Below are 22951 nucleotides of genomic sequence, written 5' to 3' on the forward strand. Positions count from 1 at the left end.
CTTATAATCGTAATATTATAAAAATATATTGTTAATTATATATTTATATTTCTACATGGTTGAAAAACCCGATCTGGCATGGTGCGGAGCTAGAGAAGGATAGCGCTATCTGCTTTGTCGAATGATAGACAAGGATAGCAACACTTATGTTTATTACAGACTGCCATTAAAACGTGGATCTCCCTATAGTAACTCACATACGGTACCCTACATTTTTCCAAAAAAAAATCACAATTGAATAGGCCTATCAAGTTTTTGTGACGAGAAAATTATTAAACAAATACAAAGGACTAATTTATATCATCCCACGCCAGAAGTATGTATGTAGCTTCAGATTGACAAAACATTTCAAGGACAGCTGGTTTAATTACATGTTATTAATCCTTCAGTTAACCAATTACATACATGTTATGTAATTGTCACTGTTTAAACAAGTTGAAAAGTGAATGTATCCAATTACGTTCTTCTACATTCATTAATCATGACTTGAATAAAATAAAACTGATATCCTATACTATTAAACGAGCAACTTCTGTTTATAGGTTCATATGTTTAGATGTTTTTATGTTTGTATTTCACCGGATCTTGAAAACGGCTCTAACGATTCTCACGAAATTCAGAACATAGTAGGTTTATAATATAAGGATTCGATTGCACTAGGTCTCATCCCTTGGAAAATTCGCTGAAGGACATTAAAAGGATAATTATTATTCATCCTTGGGAAAACAGGTGATAATAATTATTTCGTCGTCTGTTGGTGATGGAAGTGAGTGAGCGAGTTCATGTGTGTGGGACTGTGTCAAAATTATGACTCAGCTGTTGAACTTTTGTAATCATTCAATCAGGTACTTAGTGCCGGTTGCAAAAAAGCCGGGTTATTTTCAATCCTGATTAATTCCAGTATATCCATCTTTTTGAAATGGTCTTCTCTGATTTGGTTCACGTGAAGTTAATCAGGGTTAAAATTTAACCGGCTTTTGTGCAACTGGGCCTTTGTGAGGGAAATTTTTGCATTCCTCTGGGAATTGATCTCAATGTACTGTGATTAGATAGAACATTTCTTTATGGATGCTATTATAATTTCTTCTTTCGTAATAAATTTTTTATGCTTTTGTACTCCAGAGCGAAGCTCGGCCCCCGATATTGGCTTTATTATTTTTCGAGTAGATAAAATCAACTAGATTATATGAAGGATATTATTTTTATATGAAATCATCTCGAACTAAAGGTCTGAAGTGAGTTCGTCATTAGTGAGGTTCACGTTTATAATGGCAGTGTTTGATTAGCAATGGTACTGCTATCCTTGTCTATCATTCAACAAAGCGAATAGCGCTATCTCTTTCTCGCTTCGCTCTGTTGCCAGATTATCTTTGAAAAATGTAGAATTAATAATTAAGGAAATAATTCATCTTAATTATGAAATTTCAGCATTGACAAGACAGAGAATCGGCAACGTTTTTCCCCTATCTCTCACCCGGTCGTGTATTAATGGGAAGGATATTTTATATCCTTCTTAAAGAATCGACAATTATTTGTTGAAACACCGCCGATTTATGGAGTTACATCACATTATTATATTATCGTTATTCTAATTGCATTTCTATATTCATTCTCATTGATTAATTACTTATACTTTGTGAAATTCGTTGAATAACTAGCATTATCGTCATTTAATGTAAATTAGTGTATAAGCCAGTAAATATTGTAACATAAATAAATAAAGAAATCTAATCTAATCTAATCCACTGCCATTATAACGTAGACCTCACTATAGATTATGAAGGATATTAATTTTATATTAAATCATCTCAAACTGAAGGTCTGTCTGAAGTGAGTTCGTCTACCATCAAAGATTGTATCCTTTTTTCATAATTATAACTTGATTTTTGATCATCAACAAGTTCATCACTCCCATTATTAATAAAAAATCTTCAAGTCTTATAGAAATGAGCACAAACTCTCAGCGCAAACTTAATAAAATCGGAATTAATAAACAAAAATTTATGAACTTACAGAGTGTCAAGAAAAGAACAACTTGAAAATTGCCATGATTCCTAGTCAGGATGGCCATCAATGTTATGATAATATGAAATCCGATCAATCCTATCAGCCAGGGATCACGCCAATCAATCTGCAAAAATTAAAAAAATACAATACAATACAAAAATGTTTATTTTTTTAAACTAGCTCACTAGCTTCTTATTTTGAAGAAAAATCTACTTATTTATTAATTGACCGAGCGAAGTGAGGTCTAAGATTCAAGTCGACGGTTTGGCTTTCTCTTAATGTTTAAATGTTTTATATGTTTTCATGTTGTGCATTTACGGCGAAACGCGGTAATAGATTTTCATGAAATTTGACAGGTATGTTCCTTTTTAAATTGCGCGTCGACGTATATACAAGGTTTTTGGAAATTTTTCATTTCAAGGATAATATAAAAGGAAAAAGGAGCCTCCTTCATACGCCAATATTACCGTAAAATCAGACTATAGAATTATTATAAAATAAGCTTATTCATCATAAATCAGCTGTCTAGTGGACTATAATACTACCCGTTCAAAAACATCGAACATCTTGAAAATGTATCTTTCCATTAACGTTAGTAGACAGTTGACTAATACTACCCGTTCAAAAACATCAAACATCTTAAAATGTATCTTTCAATCAACGTTGTAGACAGTTGCAGCCAGACCTGATAACAGCGCTCACACTCACATTCCGGGACGACACGTCACGGTACGATAGGACAGAAAGCTCTATGTTTATTTTAGGATTTTTTCTAGACATTTTTAATTCATAAATTATTTATTAATTTTTGAGAAAACATAACAACAGGTCAATGTAACTCACTGAGCGCGAGGTCTACTGTTCACAGAACTACTAGTGTAATGAAATTTATCATAAATTCATATCCAAAGATAAATATAAGATCGTGGGAACATAAAAAACAAGTGTAAATAAAGTAGAATATTGTGATAGTTTTTTATGTGCGCTTCAATGATCATTATATTATCAATGCTAGTCACCACCACCACACTAGAGGTCAATAATGCTGATAACGCATATGGTGTGATGGTGTGATCTTTCAAGAGCTCTCCATGCTATCAGGAAAAAATAGTGATTAATCATTGGAAGACTCAACGTATTTCCGTGCTCAAGTATGTCTGTATTGATGAATTTGTATTTTCAAACAGAATAGCCGCGTTATTATTTTATTATTATTTTTATTGCATCCCAAACATCCGAATAATCAGACTGGGGATAAGTCAAAAAGAGCAACCTAAAGGAGGTTCTCAACACATATCATGATACATTAAAATACTGTAATTATACAATAGTCACATGAAATATTAATAAATATATATATACAGTATATAAAAACGCAGTTAGTCAAGATTACCTATGTACAAGGACCTGGGAAGAATCAAAGACAAGGAACAATAATATATCACTCCTGCAGAAACTCATCCACAGAATAGTATGGCCTTCCAAGTAACAGCCTCTTTAACATTCCTCTGAATCTTCGTAAGTCCGCCATGTCTCTAATATCCTGAGGTAATCTATTATATATTTTTGGGCCCATATATTGCGGAGATTTTTCAAACATGGCGGTTCTATGAGCAGCCACTGATAGGGAGGCTGAGTGCCTTGTATTGTAACTGTGGATTTCATTATTGCGGGTGAAGTTTGGTAGGTTTTTGTGAACGTATGAACAGATCTCCAAGACATACAGTGACGGCGTTTGTTAATAATCAATTATTATCAATTGAATATGTTACAAGTTGATCTACGAATTAATCATGAGTCATTCATATGTTACACATATGAATTGTAAAGATGCATTTTCAATTTATTCACAAAATAGTAAGTACAACAGTACAATGTTTAGTTAGTTTAGTCAAGCAAGTCAATGAGAAACTTGTTGATTTATATCAAACTTGTCAGAAGAATATTGTCCACAAGTAGTTTTATACAAAAAAAAATGTAAATTATTTTTTGTGAAAAACAGATTACTGTTCTCAAATTTAGAGCAAGAAAAGTTGTCAATTTTTTCCGAGAGAGAGTAGGCCTAGTCAGTGTGAACTTGTAGAGGAGACCATTTTTTGGCAACTTTCTCAGTGTTTCTCACACAGAATGGGAAACAAAAAATTTGTTAAAAAAAAGGTTTTTACAAGTTGACGACAAAATGATGTTGTGCTTCTGTTGAGAAATTGGGAACAAATTGTAGAAAACTTAGTTGACAACACTGGTTGGAATCACATTTTTTTGGAAACAAAGACATGAGTTCCGGAATTTGTTGGAAACTCATGCCTTGTTTTCAACTATTTTTTTTGGATGTTTACCTTCCAAATTGTATAGCTCGTTTTTAGCGCAGAAACAAATTTTCAACATTTTGATCTTCAACTACACTGAGTGGGGAAACAATAATTATGTTTCAAACAATTATTTCCTCACTCAGTGTAGGTGAAGATCAAATAAATTTGATAAAAACAATTATTTCCCCACTCAGTGTAGGTGAAGATCAAATAATTTTGTTGAAAACAATTATTTCCCCAAGTTGACAAAATGACAAAATGGTGTTTACTAGTGTTGAGAAATTGACAAAAAATTGCTGGAATCTGTTGAAAACTCATTCCTTGTTTTCAACAAAATTTCTTTCCGACCAGTGCTGTCAACTAAGTTTTCAACAAATTACAAAAGTTTGATGCCAGTTTAAGAAAAAGGAAAGCATTACCTTCCACAAGTTTTGCAGCTGTTATTCAGCTTAACAACAAGTTTGCAACATCTTGATCTTTATCGATACTGAGTGGGGAACAAACTTTAGAGTTAAAAGATGTCAACTAGACATTTTGTTAAAAGAATTTCCAAAAGATTTTTGCTGTGCTTTTTCAAGAAATTGGCAAGCGATTGCCGGAATTTGTTGAAAACCCAATTGACAACTCTGGTGTAATTGCGGTTTAATAAATTGAACTAGAAAAAGGCATTAATATATGACTGTGTTTGATATAGTTAGGCCTACCTTTATAGCTAGAAACAACAGTAAAATTGCAGTCATAAAGCACACAACCTGTAACAAATTTTACTCAACAAATAATTTTACAAAATTTTTAAGACTAGAATCACAAGAGACTTAAGCAGTAGTCTTAATAATATTTTATATTGAATACTTACACTGGCAAGAAAGATCCAAAAACTAAAGTCGGGTACTTCAGTCTCCATTTCAAATTCTCTCATAGCACATTTCCCAACTTACATAAGTCTAAAAGAAGTGTGTGTATTAAACACAATCAATAGAATGTAACCAAAACGGAATAAAATAGTAGCCAGAGTTACAACACAACAATGAAGCAGAATGATAAAAAGTCATTGACAATATAATTTATAATGTAAAGCCAAAAACGTGAATACAAATCAGGTTAAATTCATTTACACACCGAATTTATTAGGCTACCTTGTTCAACAAACATGAACATGAACATCTGTCATCTGTCAAGAAACAAGAATGAAAATAGTGATGAAATCAGGTTGGAATCAGTTGGTTGTTGGAATTAAAAAGCATAAATAATACATCTTTATTGAGTCATAGATTTGGGTTTTAATATGAAAATGAATATAATAATGATCATTATTAAATATATACTTTTTCAAATACCAAATAGATCTATTGGTTTTAAATAAATACAACTTCAAATGGATTATTTTTGTATAGATCAGCTGCACGTCAAGTTGGCAACAACAGAAACAGCAAAGCATTGAAGCAGCTGTTGGAATAATTGTTGCACGTTGCTTTTGCTTGTGAATGCGGTAAGCGGTTTTGTGGTTATTAACAATCAGTAATCAAACAATATTAATAAATTACTGTTTAATAATAAGCTATTCATTGTTTACAAACTTTATTTCAAAATGGTTGTACTTTTAGGAGATTTGTTTCCAAATTTTAAAGCAGACACGACTATAGGGAACATTGAATTTCATGAATGGATTGGGAATGGGTAAGTTGGTTAGCGGTTCTTGTTTACTATTAAAAAAATTATTCATCATATAGAATGTTTATGTATATAAGAATTATGTATGAATAGTTTTATAGACAATTGAAGACACAGAAGCATAATCTAATCGCTCAAGCGGTACTGATATTTTTAGTATTTAGTATTTATTTAAATAAGTCCATAAAAGGGATCACTAAAGTGAAGCCCACTGGGACACGTCAAAATGTAAAAAAACAACTGCACAGAGGCAAAAATTAAATATGAAAATAAGCACTTAACACACTGCTCTCCAACATATAGAACTCACGGAGTAAGTATAGAGGGTGATCCGTCAGCAGGCTCTTCAGAGCTCCTCGAAACCGCTCAGCAGGCATATCCCTGGCCAACAGAGGCTGATAGACATATGAACCCAGTCCGACTTCTGCTCAGCCTCTGGTAGGGTAAATCCAGCCTGAGTCTACCCCTAGTCTCATATGGGTGGAAGCTCTGTCGGGTCACGAGCAACCCCACGTTCGCATGTGTTCTGCAAAGGGTATGGAGAACATAGAGGGAGAAGACGGTGAGGATCCTCTCTTTGATAAAGAGTGGGCGACAGTGGGCTAATCTACCAGCCCCACAAATAATCCTCAGGGCCCTCTTCTGGAGACGAAGGACTCGGGCGACATCTGTGGCTCCACCCCAGAGGGGGAGGCCATATAAAATCACGCTCTGAAAAAAGCCAAAATAGCACATTTTAAGATAATGAGGTGGCACACTGTGTTTGAGACCCCTCAGCAGGAAAACCACTCTGCTCAACCTGGCGCAAACTGTCTCAATGTGCTCGCCCCATGAGAGCTTCCTGTCAAGGGTAAACCCTAACAGTTTGACAGGCGCAAAATTGTATTCATTCCCATTTCTGAGACTGAACACAATAGACTGAGTTTTGTCTTTTGAGGAGGAAGCGATTGGCAGAGAACCAGTCCGATGCAAATGCTGCAGTCTCCACCATAGCTGCCCTCAGTACTCCCATCACGACCAGCATTGAAGGGTGGTGTCGTCCGCATAACAGACAACACACCTGCCATCCACCTGAGCTATATCGTTAACTGAAATAAGAAACAACAGAGGCCCCAGGACAGAGCCCTGAGGCACTCCACAGTCAACACAATCCCTGATCTCAGAGAGAACTCCATTAGCCAGCACCGCCTGTCTGCGACCCCCAGGTAGGCCTGAATCAGTTTGAGAGGAGACAGTCCCACACCATAATGCCTAAGCTTGTCCACGAGAATAGCATGATCCATTGTATCAAAGGCCTTGCTGAGATCACACAAGGTGAGCCCAGCAAGTCCCGTGCCTCAAAGCAATCAAATATCTTGGAAAGCAGGAAATCTACTGCATCAGTGGTGGATCTACAAGTAGTTTTATACAAGCAAATTGTAATTATTTTCTGTAAAAACAGATTGCTGTTCACAAATTTAGAGCAACAAAAGTTCTCTTTTTTTACCGAGAGAGAGAGTAGTCAGTGTGAACTTGTAGAGGAGACCATTTTTTGGCATCTTTCTCAGTGTTTCTCACACAGAGTGGGAAACAAAAAAATTGTTTAAAAAAAAGGTTTTTACAAGTTGACGACAAAATGATGCTGTGCTTCTGTTGAGAAATTGGGAACAAATTGTAGAAAACTTAGTTGACAACACTGGTTGGAAACACATTTTTTTAAATCAAAGACATGATTTCCGGAATTTGTTGGAAACTCATGCCTTGTTTTCATAAATTTTTTTTTAGATGTTTACCTTCCAATTTTATAAGTCGTTTTTAGCGCAGCAACAAGTTTTCAACATTTTGATCTTCCACTACACTGAGTGGGAAAACAATGATTTTGTGAAAACAATTATTTTCCCACTCAGTGTAGGTGAAGATCAAATAATTTGATGAAAACAATTATTTCCCCACTCAGTGTAGGTGAAGATCAAATAATTTTGTTGAAAACAATTATTTCCCCAAGTTGATGACAAAATGGTGTTTAGGCTACTAGTGTTGAGAAATTGACAAAAAAATGCTGGAATCTGTTGAAAACTCATTCCTTGTTTTCAACAAAAATCTTTCCGACCAGTGTTGTCAACTAAGTTTTCAACAAATTACGACAGTTTAATGCCAGTTTAAGAAAAAGGAAAGCATTACTTTTCACAAGTTTTGCAGCTGTTATTCAGCATAACAACAAGTTTGCAACATCTGATCTTTATCGACACTGAGTGGGGAACAAACTTTACAGTTAAAAGATATCAGCTTTAGAAAGTCTCAATTTGACATTTGTTGAAATAAGAATTTCCACAAGATTTTTGCTGTGCTTTTTCAAGAAATTGGCAACCAATTGCCGGAATTTGTTGAAACACCAGTTGACAACTCTGGTGTAATCGCTGTTTAATAAATTGAACTAGAAAAAGACATTAAAATATATGATGTTTTAAATAGTTAAGCCTACCTTTATAGCTAGAAACAACAGTAAAATTGTAGTCACAAAGCACACAACATGTAAAAAATTTTACTCAACAAAGAATTTACAAAATTTTAAAACTATAATCACAAGAGACTTAAGCAGTAGTCTTAATAATATTTTATATTGAATACTTACACTGGCAAGAAAGATCCAAAAACTAAAGTCGGGTACTTCTGTTTCCATTTCAAATTCTCTCATAGCACATTTCCCAACTTACATAAGTCTAAAGAAGTGTGTGTATAAAACACAATCAATAGAATGTAACCAAAATGGAATAAAATAGTAGCCAGTTACAACACAACATGAAGCAGAATGATAAAAAGTCATTGACAATATAATTATAAAGTAAAGCCAAAACGTGAATACAAATCAGGTTAAATTCATTTACACACCGAATTTATTAGGCTACCTTGTTCAACAAACATGAACATGAACATCTGTCATCTGTCAGAAACAAGAATGAAAATAGTGATGAAATCAGGTTGGAATCAGTTGTTGTTGGAATTAAAAAGCATCAATAATACATCTTTATTGAGTAATAGATTTGGGTTTTAATGTGAAAATGAATATAATAATGATCATTATTAAATATATACTTTTTCAAATACCAAATAGATCTATTAGTTTTAAATAAATACAACTTCAAATGGATTTTTTTTGTATAGATCAGCTGCACGTCAAGTTGGCAACAACAGAAACAGCAAAGCATTGAAACAGCTGTTGGAATAAAATTTATTGTTGCACGTTGCTTTTGCTTGTGAATGCGGTTTTGTGGTTATTAACAATCAGTAATCAAGCAATATTAATAAATTACTGGTTAATAATAAGCTATTTATTGTTTACAAACTTCATTTCAAAATGGTTGTACTTTTAGGAGATTTGTTTCCAAATTTTAAAGCAGACACGACTATAGGGAACATTGAATTTCATGAATGGATTGGGAATGGGTAAGTTGGTTAGCGGTTCTTGTTTACTATTAAACAATGTATTCATCATATAGAATGTTTATGTATATAAGAATTAAGTATGAATAGTTTAATAGACTATTGAAGACACAGAAGCATAATCTAATCGCTCAAGCGGTACTGATATTTTTAGTATTTAATTAAATAGGTCCTTAAAATGGATCACTAATCTGAAGCCGACTGGGACACGGCAAGAAAAAGTGAAATGAAAACAACTACTCGTAAGCATAAATTAAATAAGAAAATAAGCACTCACCACACTGCTCTAACATATAGAACTCACGGAGTTCAGAGGGTGTTCCGTCAGCAGGCTCTTCAGAGCCCCGCAAAACCGCTCAGCAGGCATATCCCTGTCCAAAAGAGGCTGATAGACATATGAACCCAGTCCGGCGTCTGCTCAGCTTCTGGTAGGGTACATCCAGCTTGAGTCTACCCCTAGTCTCATACGGATGGAAGCTGGAAGCTCTGTCGGGTCACGAGGAACCCCACGTTTGCATGTATTCTGCAAAGAGTATGAAGAACATAGAGGGAGAAGATGGTGAGGATCCTCTAATAAAGATCGGGCAACAGTGGGCTAATCTATCATTCTAATCGTTATTATTGATCAGCAAACAGGATGTATTGGATAGATTTTCTCATCAATTGTTCTTGTGTTTTGCTAATTTAAGCATTTTCAATTACAGATGGGCAGTACTATTCTCGCATCCGTCAGATTTCACTCCGGTGTGCACAACTGAACTAGCCAGAGCTGCTCAACTAGTTCCTGAATTTGAAAAAAGGAACGTAAAGATCATTGGACTTTCATGTGACACTGTTACTTCTCATAACCTATGGATACAGGTAATGTTTGCTGAGCTGTTCAATTCAAAGTAGTGGTACTGAAAGTTGTAATCTTTGTTCAGAAATTGAGCATCACTCCAGTTTTTCAAAATGTAGTTCATGAGATTTTGAATAATTCACTTCCTACTGAAGCCGTGTTCACATCAGATCTTTCAACAAATTGCGACAATTTTTGTCGATTTATTGAAAAGCACAGCAACATTTTGTCTTCAACTTGTGGAAATCCTTGTCTCCAACAAAATAGGAAACACTGAGAAAGTTGCCAACAAAATGTTGTTTCTCTACAAGTACACGCTGACTACAATTATTGACAACTTTTGTTGATCGAAATTTGAGAACAGCAACTTGTTTTCTACAAATAAATGGACACCTTCCTCGTGGAAAAATATTTATGGGCAGCATTTTGATGACAACTTTGATATAAACGAAGCTTAAAAATGCTCTCATCAATTAAAACTTGTTTAATTCAATTTTTCTTCTGTCTGTGACCAGTGTATACAGGTGTTCTGAAAAAAGGTGCCCATAAGCCAGGGCGTGATTACTCACATCAAAAGAAGAAAAAGTTCTAAATAACATAGGTCCGAAAATGCTTAGTTACCAAGTGAAATATTTCGTCTGAATTTCAGTTCCCCTGCCGAAATGAAGCCCTATGGGTATTTGTTGGCTGTTAATTAAGATGTAAAATTCAGCGTACTTTATGTAAAATAAACTTAAAAATTGAATAAAACCGTTTCCAGACCTGTAGCTACAGTAGTTTTTAAGATATGTGACAAAATAGGCGAAACTTGGTCCCGAAAACAAGTTCTTTTAAGGTTTGAAGCAGATTTGCTTTGTTAAATGTACAATAAACACAACATATTTTTTCACACAACTTGTAGAAAATTTAATTTCGAAGAAAAAGATGTAGAAAAAGTCTATAATAGACAAACGCAACCTTAAAAAATAACTCTTAATTACTTATAAAACGCATAAAAATAGAGAGCTTAACAGATTTTTCTGTTTTTCATGCGTTTTGTATTTAATTAAGGATTATTATTTTAATGTTGCGTTTGTCTATTATAGACTTATTCTACATCTTTCGCTTCAAAATTAAATTTTCTACAAGTTTTGTGAGAAAATATTTTGTGTTTATTGTACATTTAACATAGTAAATCTGCTTCAAACCTTGAAGAAACTTGTTTTTCGGGACCAAGTTTCGCGTATTTTGCCACATATCTTAAAAACTACTGTAGCTGCAGGTTTGGAAACGGTTTTATCCAATTTTTCAGTTCATTTTACATGAAGTACACTAAATAATACATCTTAATTAACAGCAAACTAATATCCACACCCATAGGACTTCGTTTCGGCAGGGGAACTGAAATTCAGACGAAATCTCTCACTCAATATATCTTGGTAACTAAGCTTTTTCAAACCTATGTTAATTGGAATTTTTTTCCTTCTTTTGATGAGAGCTGTCACGCCCTGACTCATGGGCACCTTTTTCAGAACACTCTGTATAATTGATAGACATTGTCGATACACAAAAGTTCAAATATTTACAATATTATCTCAAGATGGCCGATGAAAGAGACTGACAAAGTCTCGAAGTCTCTGTGTTATGATTGTGACTGGCCTATATGTCGAACTGTGATGTTGAGGCTAATAAAGATATGTTATTCTGTTCTATTCATTGTAGGATATAAAGAACTATGGTGGACTGACGTGTGACAACTTCCCTTATCCGATAATCTCGGATGCCGATCGCACATTGGCTGTACAGCTGGGCATGCTGGACCCAGTAGAAAAGGACGCCGACAATCTGCCTCTCACTTGTCGAGCGATCTTCGTCATTGATCCTCATAAGAAACTACGACTTTCCATTCTCTACCCGGCCACCACTGGCAGGAATTTTGAGTGAGTAATCCAATTAAAATCAATTTTTTTAGTTTTATTTAAATTAGTTTTTGTCTGCAAATTGAATTGGAATTGTGTGAAAACACATATTTAAATTAGTTTTTGTCTGAATTGGAATTGGAATTGTGTGAAAACACAGCCATCTCTTAAGCAGTGTTGTCAACTACGTTAAATTTCGGCAATTTGTTGTCAGTTTCTTGAAAAGCACAGCAAACTTTTGTCGTCGACTTGTAGAAAACTTTGTCAACAAAAAGGTTGTTACTCCAAAGTTGCCAATAAAGTTTTGTCAATTGGTTGTTGGCAATACCAGCAGAGTTGTCAACAAATTTTCTCTCACACTGTGCCGTTCTTACACTCACTCAACCAAAACAGTAATAGTAGAAGGTAATCGGCTTGAGAGAACAGAACATCGGCTTGAAATTTGAAACATAAACGACCATAAGGGGGCATGCTTCGACTGCATCGGACGTGCTACTGCTTCAGAAAAAGGCAATCAGAATCATAACCTTCTCGGACCGCCTGGAACATTGCAGGCCACTGTTCAGAAAACTGAGAATTATGACAATGTTCAGCCAGTACATACATATATTGCTCATTAATATATGTAAAAGACAAAGTGGACAGCCTGAAGAAACGGAGTAGCGTACATGTTCACCAAACCCGAGGTGCAGGGAACTTGGATATACCCCGTAGCAGACTGACAGGGACCCAAAGGAGCTTCCACATAGCGGCTCTTAAATTGTTCAATCAGCTCCCCAGGTCTATTAAGGATGCTGAAAAAAAATGCTTTCAAACGCACGATAAAGGAGCGACTGGTAGAGCGGCCCATCTATTCGCTGACGGAGCTGGAGGATGAGCCTTTATTCCCCAACGATGTCCATGGTCTCACCAGAATCTGAGGGAACGTGCCCCTCATTTTCCTTGACACAGTCTGTCTGGTCATCCCAGCTAACGACGAAGGATTCAAGTATCAAGTAAGTAAGTACCTATATACCATGGGGTATCTCCTTGTGTTATCTTTTCTCTATGGTATTACCATGAATGATACAGTATCACCACACATCATGATACAGTATCACTACACATGATACAGTATCATCTCAACTTGATACACATCACCAATATCTTATTATGCTATCTTTTCTCTATGGTAATACTTGGCTATACAGTGCCATTCTCCATAATGCATTTATTAAGCTGACCACTGACGATTGTTCCAACAAGCTAACACGTCAGAATGTCCCCCGATTGGCTAATTCTCACCAACAGCTGATTCAGCCAATCGTAGGACATTTTGGGTGACGTGCTGGAATGATCAACAGTGACAAGCATTTAGAGGTATCTGTGGTTGAAGACCTAATCTTAAGTCGGACTGGTCAGCTCTAAATTAATTCATAATTTAATAATTTTTACTTTCCTTGCCCTACTACCATAGGTAAGGAAAGTATTGCTTTCCGAAAAAATTAAGGTACCCCAATTTTTAAATTTCTTTATGTTTCAAGGTTCCCTGAATCCAAAAAAATGGTTTTTGGGTATTGGTCTGTATATGTGTGTGTGTGTGTGTGTGTGGTGTGTGTGTGTGTGTGTGTGTGAGTGTCTGTGTACACGATATCTCAACTCCCAATTAACGGAATGACTTGAAATTTGGAACTTGAGGTCCTTACAATATAAGGATCCGACACGAACAATTTCGATCGAATGCAATTCAAGATGGCGGCTAAAATGGCAAAAATGTTGTCAAAACAGTTTTTTCGCGATTTTCTCGAAAACTGTTCCAACGATTTTGATCAAATTCCTACCTCAAATAGTAATTGATAAGCTCTATCAACTGCCACAAGTCCCATATCAGTAAACATTTCAAAAGAACCCCGCCCCATCTATGCAAAGTTTGATTTTAGATTTCCAATTATCAGGATTCAGATACAATTTAAACATAAAAATTCAAGTTGAATAGATTGAGTATGAAAATCTCTACAATTAATTTTCAGTAACATTTTCACCTAAAATTGAAAATAAGCTCGAAATTCGAGAAAATGTGATAATTCAATTGCAAACTGTTGATTCTATTGAAATCATTAACAACAATTAAAATCATTAACTATGAAGAGATAGCAGACCTCGTGTGTCTCCAGCGTTATAGTCCTGTCACCAGCTGGCTCAGATCGTTGAATAATAGACTTGAGATGCGCGAGAACACTAACAGCAAGGAAAGTTGTGTGAGTGCGCTACACAAGATTTTTCTATAAGGTACGCCAGAGAAACTAACTTATTTGAAAAAAAATTCCGCGCGGTGAATTGGTCGTGTTAAGGGGCAGGAGGGGTCGCATCTGGAGAGGGAAGTTCCCAATTTTATCCTCCATCAAGTAAGTAGTCATCATGCTCTGGTCTAGAGAGCAGCGGGCCTTCGCAGCTGCTATGGCGATTTCTGACTCCACTGTTCGACTAATTTCCAATGAAGACATTCAACTCCATGCCTATAAATTGGCTGCTGTTCAAGAATTGACTGAACGCGATTTTGTTGCCCGTCAAAATGCATGTGATATGCTGATTGACAACCTGCCTGAAGACGCGGTCACAGAATAGGTACAGAATGGAAACTTGTAATCAATCGCCTATCTAACCAATGCTTTTTACATGACCCCAATACTAAACACGTCACGTGACCTTGGGAAGTTCCAATCCTGGTCTTCTGATTGGCTCGTAGCAGTGAACGAGATCAATTGATCCGGATCATTGAAGTGATCCGAACCTACCATTCAATACTATTACAATGCGGCGCTTCCTAACAAGATGGCGGATTTTAGCGTCAGGGTACTAGCCAAGTTTCCGTACTGTATGTATACTGTGACGCGGTCATTTGACAAGGCTCATTTCCACATGCGTTTCCTCAATTCGATTTTTTTTATTGGGTTTATTTGAAATCACTGGTTTATCTCGATCGACCACGGACCATAACATACCTCAAGAACAACATTCGCGACGCCATTGCCAACTCACCGATTGATATACTGCAACGAGTGGATACAAATTTCAAAAATCGACTTCATCAGTGTATGCGCAATGGGGGTCGCTATTGATCTGATGTCATTTTCAAGACTGCATGAAAAACATAGGGTTGTTGTATTCTCGTATGAAAAGGTAAAAACATAAACTAGAGTACTTTTGTGTTTATTGACCTTTCAAATAAGTAAGTTTCTCTGGTGCACCTTGTATAAATTCATAATTTTGAATATGTCTCGTATGCCAGCGCCACACTCTTGTCAAGTGTGTACAAATGACGACGAGCGCGAGAGTGTGGGTTGCTAGTATGCTAGCGCTCGCCTTTACTCCAATATTATTGTCGCGACGAGAGAGAGAGTATTGTCGAAGGCGAGTGGCGAGTCGAGCATCCCATCCACACTCTCGTCAACATTTGCGTGCTTGCGGCAAGCGACTTGGCAAGAGTGTGGCGCCGGATAGGCAAGTGGCGAGTCGAGCATCTCATCCACACTCTCGTCAACATTTGCGTGCTTGCAGCAAGCGACTAGGAAAGAGAGTGGCGCCGGCAAGCCAAGCAAAGGCAAGTGACGAGTGGAGCATCCCATCCACACTCTCGTCATCATTTGCGTGCTTGCGGCAAGCGACTTGGCCTAGGCATGACGCATGAGAAAACAGCATTTTAATCTGTTCATTAAAAACAGTAGTTGTTCATTAAATACAACTACTAAAATCGTTTAAACTTCTTGTCCTAACTGTGTATATTAGCTTTGATTAAACACAGAATGCATTACCCTAATTCCAGCGCCACACTCTCACCAAGCCACTTGCCAAGCGGCTCGCTGTATGCATCTATATGTGCTGATTGAAGGCGAGCGGAGGCATAGTAGAGTAGTCATCCACACTCTCGTCAAGTACAAACAAATGTCGACGAGAGTGAGATTGTGGATGGCTACTTTCGCGCATGACGACACTCGTATTCACTTGGCGAGAGTGTGGAGCGGCATAATGGCACTACCTCCGTAAACAAAGCCGTAGTGCATTCGTGTGACGTCAGCACAGGTAGGGCTCCTACACCAATAAAAACACCAGCTAATATAGATCAGCTGAAATCAACGAATTTGTATTGGTGTAGGAGCCCTACCTGTGCTGACGTCACACGAATGCACTACGGCTTTGTTTACGGAGGTAGTGCATAATGGTCGTTTCAGTCGATGGTTGAAGCATCTATCCACGTACAAGCCTAGGGCTTGAGTAGGCATCATCATCAGCGAAAAAACTCTAGTCTTGAGAAATATTGTCATAGTTTGCAGTCATATTTTTCTTTTTTGTGCGCTTTGTTCTTTTTTCCTGCAAAAGTTGATGCTCTCATGAACCCTAGGCTTGTGCTCGTGTAATGGGATGACAAATCAAATTTATTGCCTTACAAAAAATGTTAACAAATAAACACAGATTACAAAATGTAATATTTTAGAATAAGAAGTATAATTTTTTAACATGATAATATACTAATTCGGCGAAACCAGCAAAACCACAGTTTGAGTGCCGGTGACGAGTACCTCTCTAAGAGAGATGTTTTTTTTTTTAAATAGAAATAATGCGTAAGATACTTCTCAAATGAGTTGTTCTGAAAATGTTATAAGTTAAGTTATATGTTAAGCTATTGACCCAGTAATTGGAGCCTTATCTAATCACTAATATCATAATAATCGTCGTGCTCCTATGTTAGTCTTTGTATGCTTAATGTTTTTATCAAATTTCTACATCTAAACTTTCACCTCTTGCGTGAAAAGTTTGTGAAATTGAACGTTGTAGCCTACCTGAATGAACTGACCGATTATTGAGTTTTTGAAAAATATTTCTTATTGTTACAGTGAAATTCTGCGAGTCATTGATTCAATGCAGCTGACCGACACGAAGAAAGTGGCTACACCTGTTGATTGGAAGGTTAGTTGTCTGATATTCAATTTGATTAAGGACCGAATTCACCAAAAGAAAACTTGGTTTGAGCGCCAGTTGTTTCTAAATGAACAAAAAATTATATTACAAAATCAAATCAAAATCATCTTGACTTAGAACCAACTGCCGTTCAAACCTAGTTTTCGTGTGAATTTGGGCCTAAATAAATAATGAATCGTCTAAAGGGCACGCCACACCAAGCTCGCTACCGCGGCGGTAGCGAAGTTTTAAAAATCGCTAGCCATGTATTCAGGTTGATCGCGCCACACCGAGCTCGCTACCGCGGCGGTAGTACGGCGCACTACCACCTACGACCGCCTGCTAGGCGATTCAACAAAACTTCGCTGAGAGGTAGTACGGCGGACAAAGCGAGCTCAGTGTGGCGCGCTCAACCTGAATACATGGCAGGCGATTCGAAGAGGTAGCGCATGCGCACAGAGTGATGACTCATTCGGCGTTCCTCCTTGCAGCACAACGCAACTAGTACGTCTCACTCCCACACTGTAGTTGGACTCCCTCCCCCCACTACTAGACTCATTACTCGGAGACTACCGCTAGCGGACGTTTTTCGGTGTGGCGTGCTCAGCCGAGAAAACTACCACCAGCGGTACTACCTCGGCGGTACTGGCGAGCTTGGTGTGGCGAGTCCTTAAAGGTGCATACAGCACCTTCGACGCGTATATCTGTATATCTTGTTCGCGGCGCGTATATCTGTACGCACTTTCACTTGCTTGAAAAATACCTTTAAAAAATGATGCACCACACAATGGGTGTTTACATTTGAAATTTTCGAGTTACAACCCCCTAAGTCACCCCCTCATGAGGGGTTGAGATTCAGTTGTACGTCAAAATGTGGAGTATTCGGCCAATAACTCATCCTGGAAGTTACAGTATCATATCTACAACAGTCTTCAACTTGTTGAAGGGTTCCCATACATATGACTCACTCTGTATGTCTCTGTATTATTGTAAATACACTTTCTCTAGATGTAAATCATTGGCATTGAGCAATTATTATTATCATTCAACTACAGTAGAGAGAAGTCATCTAAAGCATTGGGACTCACTCTGTATACGTATTTGCTTCTCACTTGCACATTCACGTATTCAATGGCCCATATGAATAAAACCAGAGCAAATGCTCATGAGCAAGAACATGGAGCATAAGGTTTTGCTCATGAGCAAAAGGTAGAAGCAAAAGCATTTGCTCATTTTTATATGAATAAGCTTTACCTTATGCTCCTGAACTCTGGAGCAAATGCTCACATATTTTAAAGATTTTTCATCAGCTGATTCGCTTTTGTAGCCTTACTTTGTTTTTATAGCTCACGGAAGCGCTAAATATGCAAGTAGGGTGCACCCAAAGACCTTAAAGATGCATAGACTCACATGCAGCGCTAGTGTCTTACTTGGAATTGAAATCCGTCATTGAGGGGGCAACCCATAAGATTATTACATACCAATGCCACCAATGCCTTTGTGATCTATAGTATTACAAATATTATATATATATATAATATCTCGTGCTAAAATACTCCAATGGCGGCCTTCAATTTCAAGTAAGAGCTATCATCGGGAAGGCATAGGCATTGTGGGTCTATATCTCTTTAAGGTCTTTGGGTGCACCGCTTGTGTTTGCGTCGTCTGCTCTGTTTTCTATTTATGAATAGAGTTTTAGGTTGGTTGAGTTTAGAATTTTGAAATAATAGCATCTCTATAAGAAAATTCATCATATTCTTATAATATCAGTAGCCTTCTTATAATCGTCTACACTCTCACTTCTTAAATGCCTATTTCCTATTTTGTGATGGCTATCTTTATAACAGGTAGCTAGCTATCTTTTGTATTTATTCTTTTGTAGGGATAATGGTGATATATATCATGGTTGAATCTAAAAAGAGTTTTATAGTTCTCAACTATTGGTTGTGATCGTATCTGGTATAGTTTCCTCTTCCTTATACGAATTAGTTGAGCCATTTTACTATGAGCAAAAGGTGATAAGCTGCTCTAGACTAGACTCACCTTTTTTGAAGCATTTGCTCCAAAAGTTGAGCAAATGCTCTAGTTTATTCTATTCATACAATTTTGAGCAAAAGCTTTTACTTTTGAGCAAATGCTCAAACTATTTTTTGATGAGCATGAGCAAAAGGTTTTGCTCACGTTTATTCTTAGAAAATGAAGCAAATGCTTCATATTTAGAAGTATAAGCAAATGCTCAACTTCATTCATATGGGCCAATGTGATCACACTCTAATTTTTTGGCCTCCACCAATTAATAGCTCTGTTAATCCAATGCCCCTTTCACGGTTTCAGCAAGGAGGCGATTGTATGGTACTGCCAACCGTCAAGAATGAAGAGATCAAGGACCTGTTTCCGAAGGGGATCAGCAACTACATGCTTCCATCCGGCAAACAATACATTCGCACCACTCCTCAACCATAGAGTGCATTAAAACACCTAAGAATCAATGGTTGTTACCATAGAATAGATGACAACACCATGGAGTCAATTGTAAATGGTTTACAACACGATAGAGGTTGTAACTGATGGATTACAACACCATAGAATAGGTTTTGTGATTGGACAAGTTGAAAATAAAGTGCCTTAATCTTTTGTAAAACGTTATGAAGAAATTGTCTTTGATTTTCGTTTAAGATTTAATATTCCCAGTAGGATTAAAGAGATTGAAAGAAAATGCTGAATAAATTCACGTGTGTTGATTTTCGTTTAGCAGTTAATATTCCAATTAGATTCTAATATTATTAATATTCCCTGATTGAATCGGTCTGAAGAGAAAGGGTCCATGTCAAAAGTCAGAATTTTTCAGGGGAGAGAAAAAACTGAATACAGATTAAAGTATTGATAATTTCAAGATTGTTTTTTGTCATTGGGGTGCAAACTCTTTTAAGACAACAATTTTAATCCAGTGTAAGCACTTATAATTATAAGATTCACCCCTTAAAATTGAGTTTTTTGTTACCTTATGATTTACCTTTATGATTTACCTTTGATTTACCTTTTTTGTTATCTTACTCATGATGATATTATAAATTATCACTCTTCAACTTTTACAATAAACACCTCAACCGAAAGCAATCTAACCTCAAAGCAACACGTCTTTGATTCACGCGTTGCTTCGAGGTTAGATTGCTTTCGGTTGAGGTGTTTATTGTAACAACAAAAGCATAAAAATCGCAACTGACAAACAGTTGATTCTCGAATTTTCGGCGTTGAAAGGAAACATGTGTGTCATGACTATAAGTTCCAGTTTAGTTATAGTTCCCTTTCACTCCAGTACAGCAAAAATAGATACGGTATATGTTTCTCGTTTAAAGAGAATGCTGACATGTTCCCTTTCAACTCCAATCGATGTATCCCACAGTAAACAACTCATTTCAACCATAAAAAAATGAAAAATTTTGACATGTTCCCTTTCTCCTCAGGCCGATTCAATTATTCCAATTAGGGTTAATATGAGATGGAACAACAGAGATCGAAACAACAGAGGTCACGCAACACAAACCAAAACATTTTGAGGTTAGGATTGAGCGACTTTTTGATCACTCTGTATATTTGAAATAAAATTGTTTTGATTGGATTTAAAGATTAAATTTAATAGAACAAGATCATTCCATATTTTTTTATATAATTTGCACTAAGAAAACGTTTGTATATTTTAGTTTATACTAGAGACTATCAAAATTATGTAAAATTGTTTCATTGGATTCAAAGATTAAATTTAATAGAACAAGATCATTCCATAATTTTTTATTTTCATAATTTGCACTAAGATGAATAAAACGTTTGTATATTTTAGTTTATACTAGACTATCAATATTATGTAAAATTGCAGATCAATTTCCAATATGGTACGGTAGGTAATCCAAGTGAAACTATTCTGCTGGAAAAATTGAATAGGCCTACTGCGAGTAGATTTTTGCTTTCAATAAGTATAATATTTATAAATATTGAATAATTAAGAAAAATTGATAGTAACTAGCCTATTTGTAAAATATGGACTGTTATATTTTTTGTCTAGATATGAGAATAATTTGTATGTTGTTGAAACATAATAAAACTTGTGATACTTGATTTTTTGTTGTGATTTTTGCCGCATTCAATTAGGGTATACTTTCAAGCTACATCTTCTGATTAAAGATGAAACACAAAAATCCTTTTTTTTCGAAGACACGAGATCAGTTGTATGACATCGAATTAAATTCAACCATCTTAAAATGGTGTCATTTGTGATGACGTCAGATTCGTTGTCTATGCCATCATTCTACGACTGCGGTTAAAGTTTTGGTTTTGAAGTCTGCTAAATGGCAGTGTCTAAAAGCTGGTCTGGTTCACCTTCCACGAATAATAATATTATAACAAATTAAAATCGACTACAGCGAGGTCCACTTTATAATGGCAGTGTATGATTAGCAATGGTATTGTTATCTTTATCATTCAACAAAGCGGATAGCGCTATCTCTTTCTCGCTTTGCTCTGTTGCTAGATCGTCTTCTAACAATGTAAAATTAATAATTAATTAACAAAATATTCCATCTTATAATATAAAAACTCAATATGAAATTATTGAAAAATATAATTTCTTAATAAATATAATTGATTGTTTTAAACGAGAATGAACCGTTAATATTACATAAATAAACCTCTTTCAGCTACCGTCTATAGAAGGCATTGACAAGACAGAGGATTGGCAACGTTGTTCTCCTATCTTTCTCGGCTGCCATTATTGAACGAGCGAAGTGAGGTCTAAGATTCAAGTCGACGGTTTGGCATTTCTCTTAATGTTTAAATGTTGCGCATTTACGGCAAAACGCGGTAATAGATTTTCATGAAATTTGACAGGTATGTTCCTTTTTTAATTGCGCGTCGACGTATATACAAGGTTTTTGGAAATTTAGCATTTCAAGGATAATATAAAAGGAGCCTCCTTCATTCGCCAATATTAGGGTAAAAATCAGACTATAGAATTATTCATCATAAATCAGCTGACAAGTGATTACACAGTTGTGTGGAAAAGCCAGTCTATTGCTGTATTTCCATAAGGTCCATAATAGTTTCAATCAGGTACTTGTGGATGAGAATACTGCGTGAGGTCTACTGTTCACAGAACTACTAGTAAAATATAATTGATTGTTTTTAACGAGAATGAACGGTTAATACTAGGTACATCAATAATAACCTCTATCAGCTACCGTCTATAGAAGGCATTGACAAGACTGAGGATCGGCAACGTTGTTCTCCTATCTTTCTCGGCTGCCATTATAACGTGGACCTCACTAAAATAAGCGAGATAGTCAGCTCGCAAGCCAATCCAGCTGGAAGCTGGCAACGTTGTAAAAGTAGGATTATAGGTTCAGCTGGTGAGACTGCTTTGCTAGACAGGTGGTCGCAATGCAGGTAACGAGATGGCCCTTTACAGCCATTTGAAACAATGAAAACCAGAGGCCATCTTGATGTGCGCTAATAATAAAATGAGTCATTGCATTACAACCTATTTCTTTCATGTTCACTACTATTAAATGTATAGGTGACCACCTGGTTTTATACAGTAAAGGTGTCAAAGAAGGCCTAATACGACAAAAAATGTCCTGTGCATAATTATAGAAAATGTGAGGATGCGTCTGGAGTGAGATGGCCTCACCTACGAAAGTACTTATAAGAGGACGCGCATCCTACCTGGCTGAAGGTTGGTCATAAATCATTTCCTTGAGAGTACGAAGACGCGCGTCATTTCAGTGCGCTCCTTTGGTAATTGCCGCACCTTTTTCTAACTGTTCTCTACTTGCTTTCATGAAATTATGATAATATAATTATATATAAACATACATGCTACT

General features: G+C 36.3%; 2 protein-coding genes across 4 annotated transcripts in view; one reads left to right on the top strand and one right to left on the bottom strand.

The window, feature by feature from the left end:
• Positions 1-8883, bottom strand: part of LOC111058331 (transmembrane protein 18) — a 29320-nt gene extending 20437 nt beyond the window's left edge. Inside the window, exons 1-2 of one of the 2 annotated variants that reach the window (XM_022345848.2) lie at positions 8599-8883; positions 2014-2131 (exon numbers count right to left, since the gene is read on the bottom strand). In XM_022345848.2, the coding sequence (XP_022201540.2) occupies positions 2014-2131; positions 8599-8661 (181 nt within the window). In that variant the 5' untranslated portion in view covers positions 8662-8883. Of the gene's footprint in view, positions 1-2013; positions 2132-5172; positions 5491-8598 lie in introns of those variants that run through there. The other variant, XM_039422623.1, reaches the window with a different exon arrangement.
• On the top strand, positions 5760-21191 carry LOC111058328 (peroxiredoxin-6). Of its 2 annotated transcripts, none has more exons than XM_039422622.1 (5): positions 5760-5993; positions 10112-10268; positions 11947-12164; positions 17015-17087; positions 19413-21191. In XM_039422622.1, exons 1-5 carry the CDS (start codon positions 5905-5907, stop codon positions 19539-19541), a joined length of 666 nt encoding a protein of 221 aa, XP_039278556.1. In that variant the 5' UTR covers positions 5760-5904; the 3' UTR covers positions 19542-21191. The 2 variants fall into 2 exon arrangements, with proteins under 2 accessions (XP_039278556.1, XP_039278555.1); XM_039422621.1 differs by lacking the exon at positions 5760-5993 and adding an exon at positions 9166-9410 and having other exon boundaries at positions 19413-19824.
• The last annotated feature ends 1760 nt before the right edge of the window (positions 21192-22951 follow it).

This window comes from Nilaparvata lugens, chromosome 3 (assembly GCF_014356525.2).
Source record: "Nilaparvata lugens isolate BPH chromosome 3, ASM1435652v1, whole genome shotgun sequence".
NCBI lineage: Eukaryota > Metazoa > Arthropoda > Insecta > Hemiptera > Delphacidae > Nilaparvata > Nilaparvata lugens.

Excerpts from the sequence above, each read along its gene's own strand:
- LOC111058328 (XM_039422622.1), top strand. The coding sequence starts at position 5,905 with ATGGTTGTACTTTTAGGAGATTTGTTTCCAAATTTTAAAGCAGACACG. Across the intron at positions 5,994-10,111 it reads CATGAATGGATTGGGAATGG|ATGGGCAGTACTATTCTCGC; the intron begins GTAAGTTGGTTA and ends TTTCAATTACAG. Across the intron at positions 10,269-11,946 it reads CTCATAACCTATGGATACAG|GATATAAAGAACTATGGTGG; the intron begins GTAATGTTTGCT and ends TATTCATTGTAG.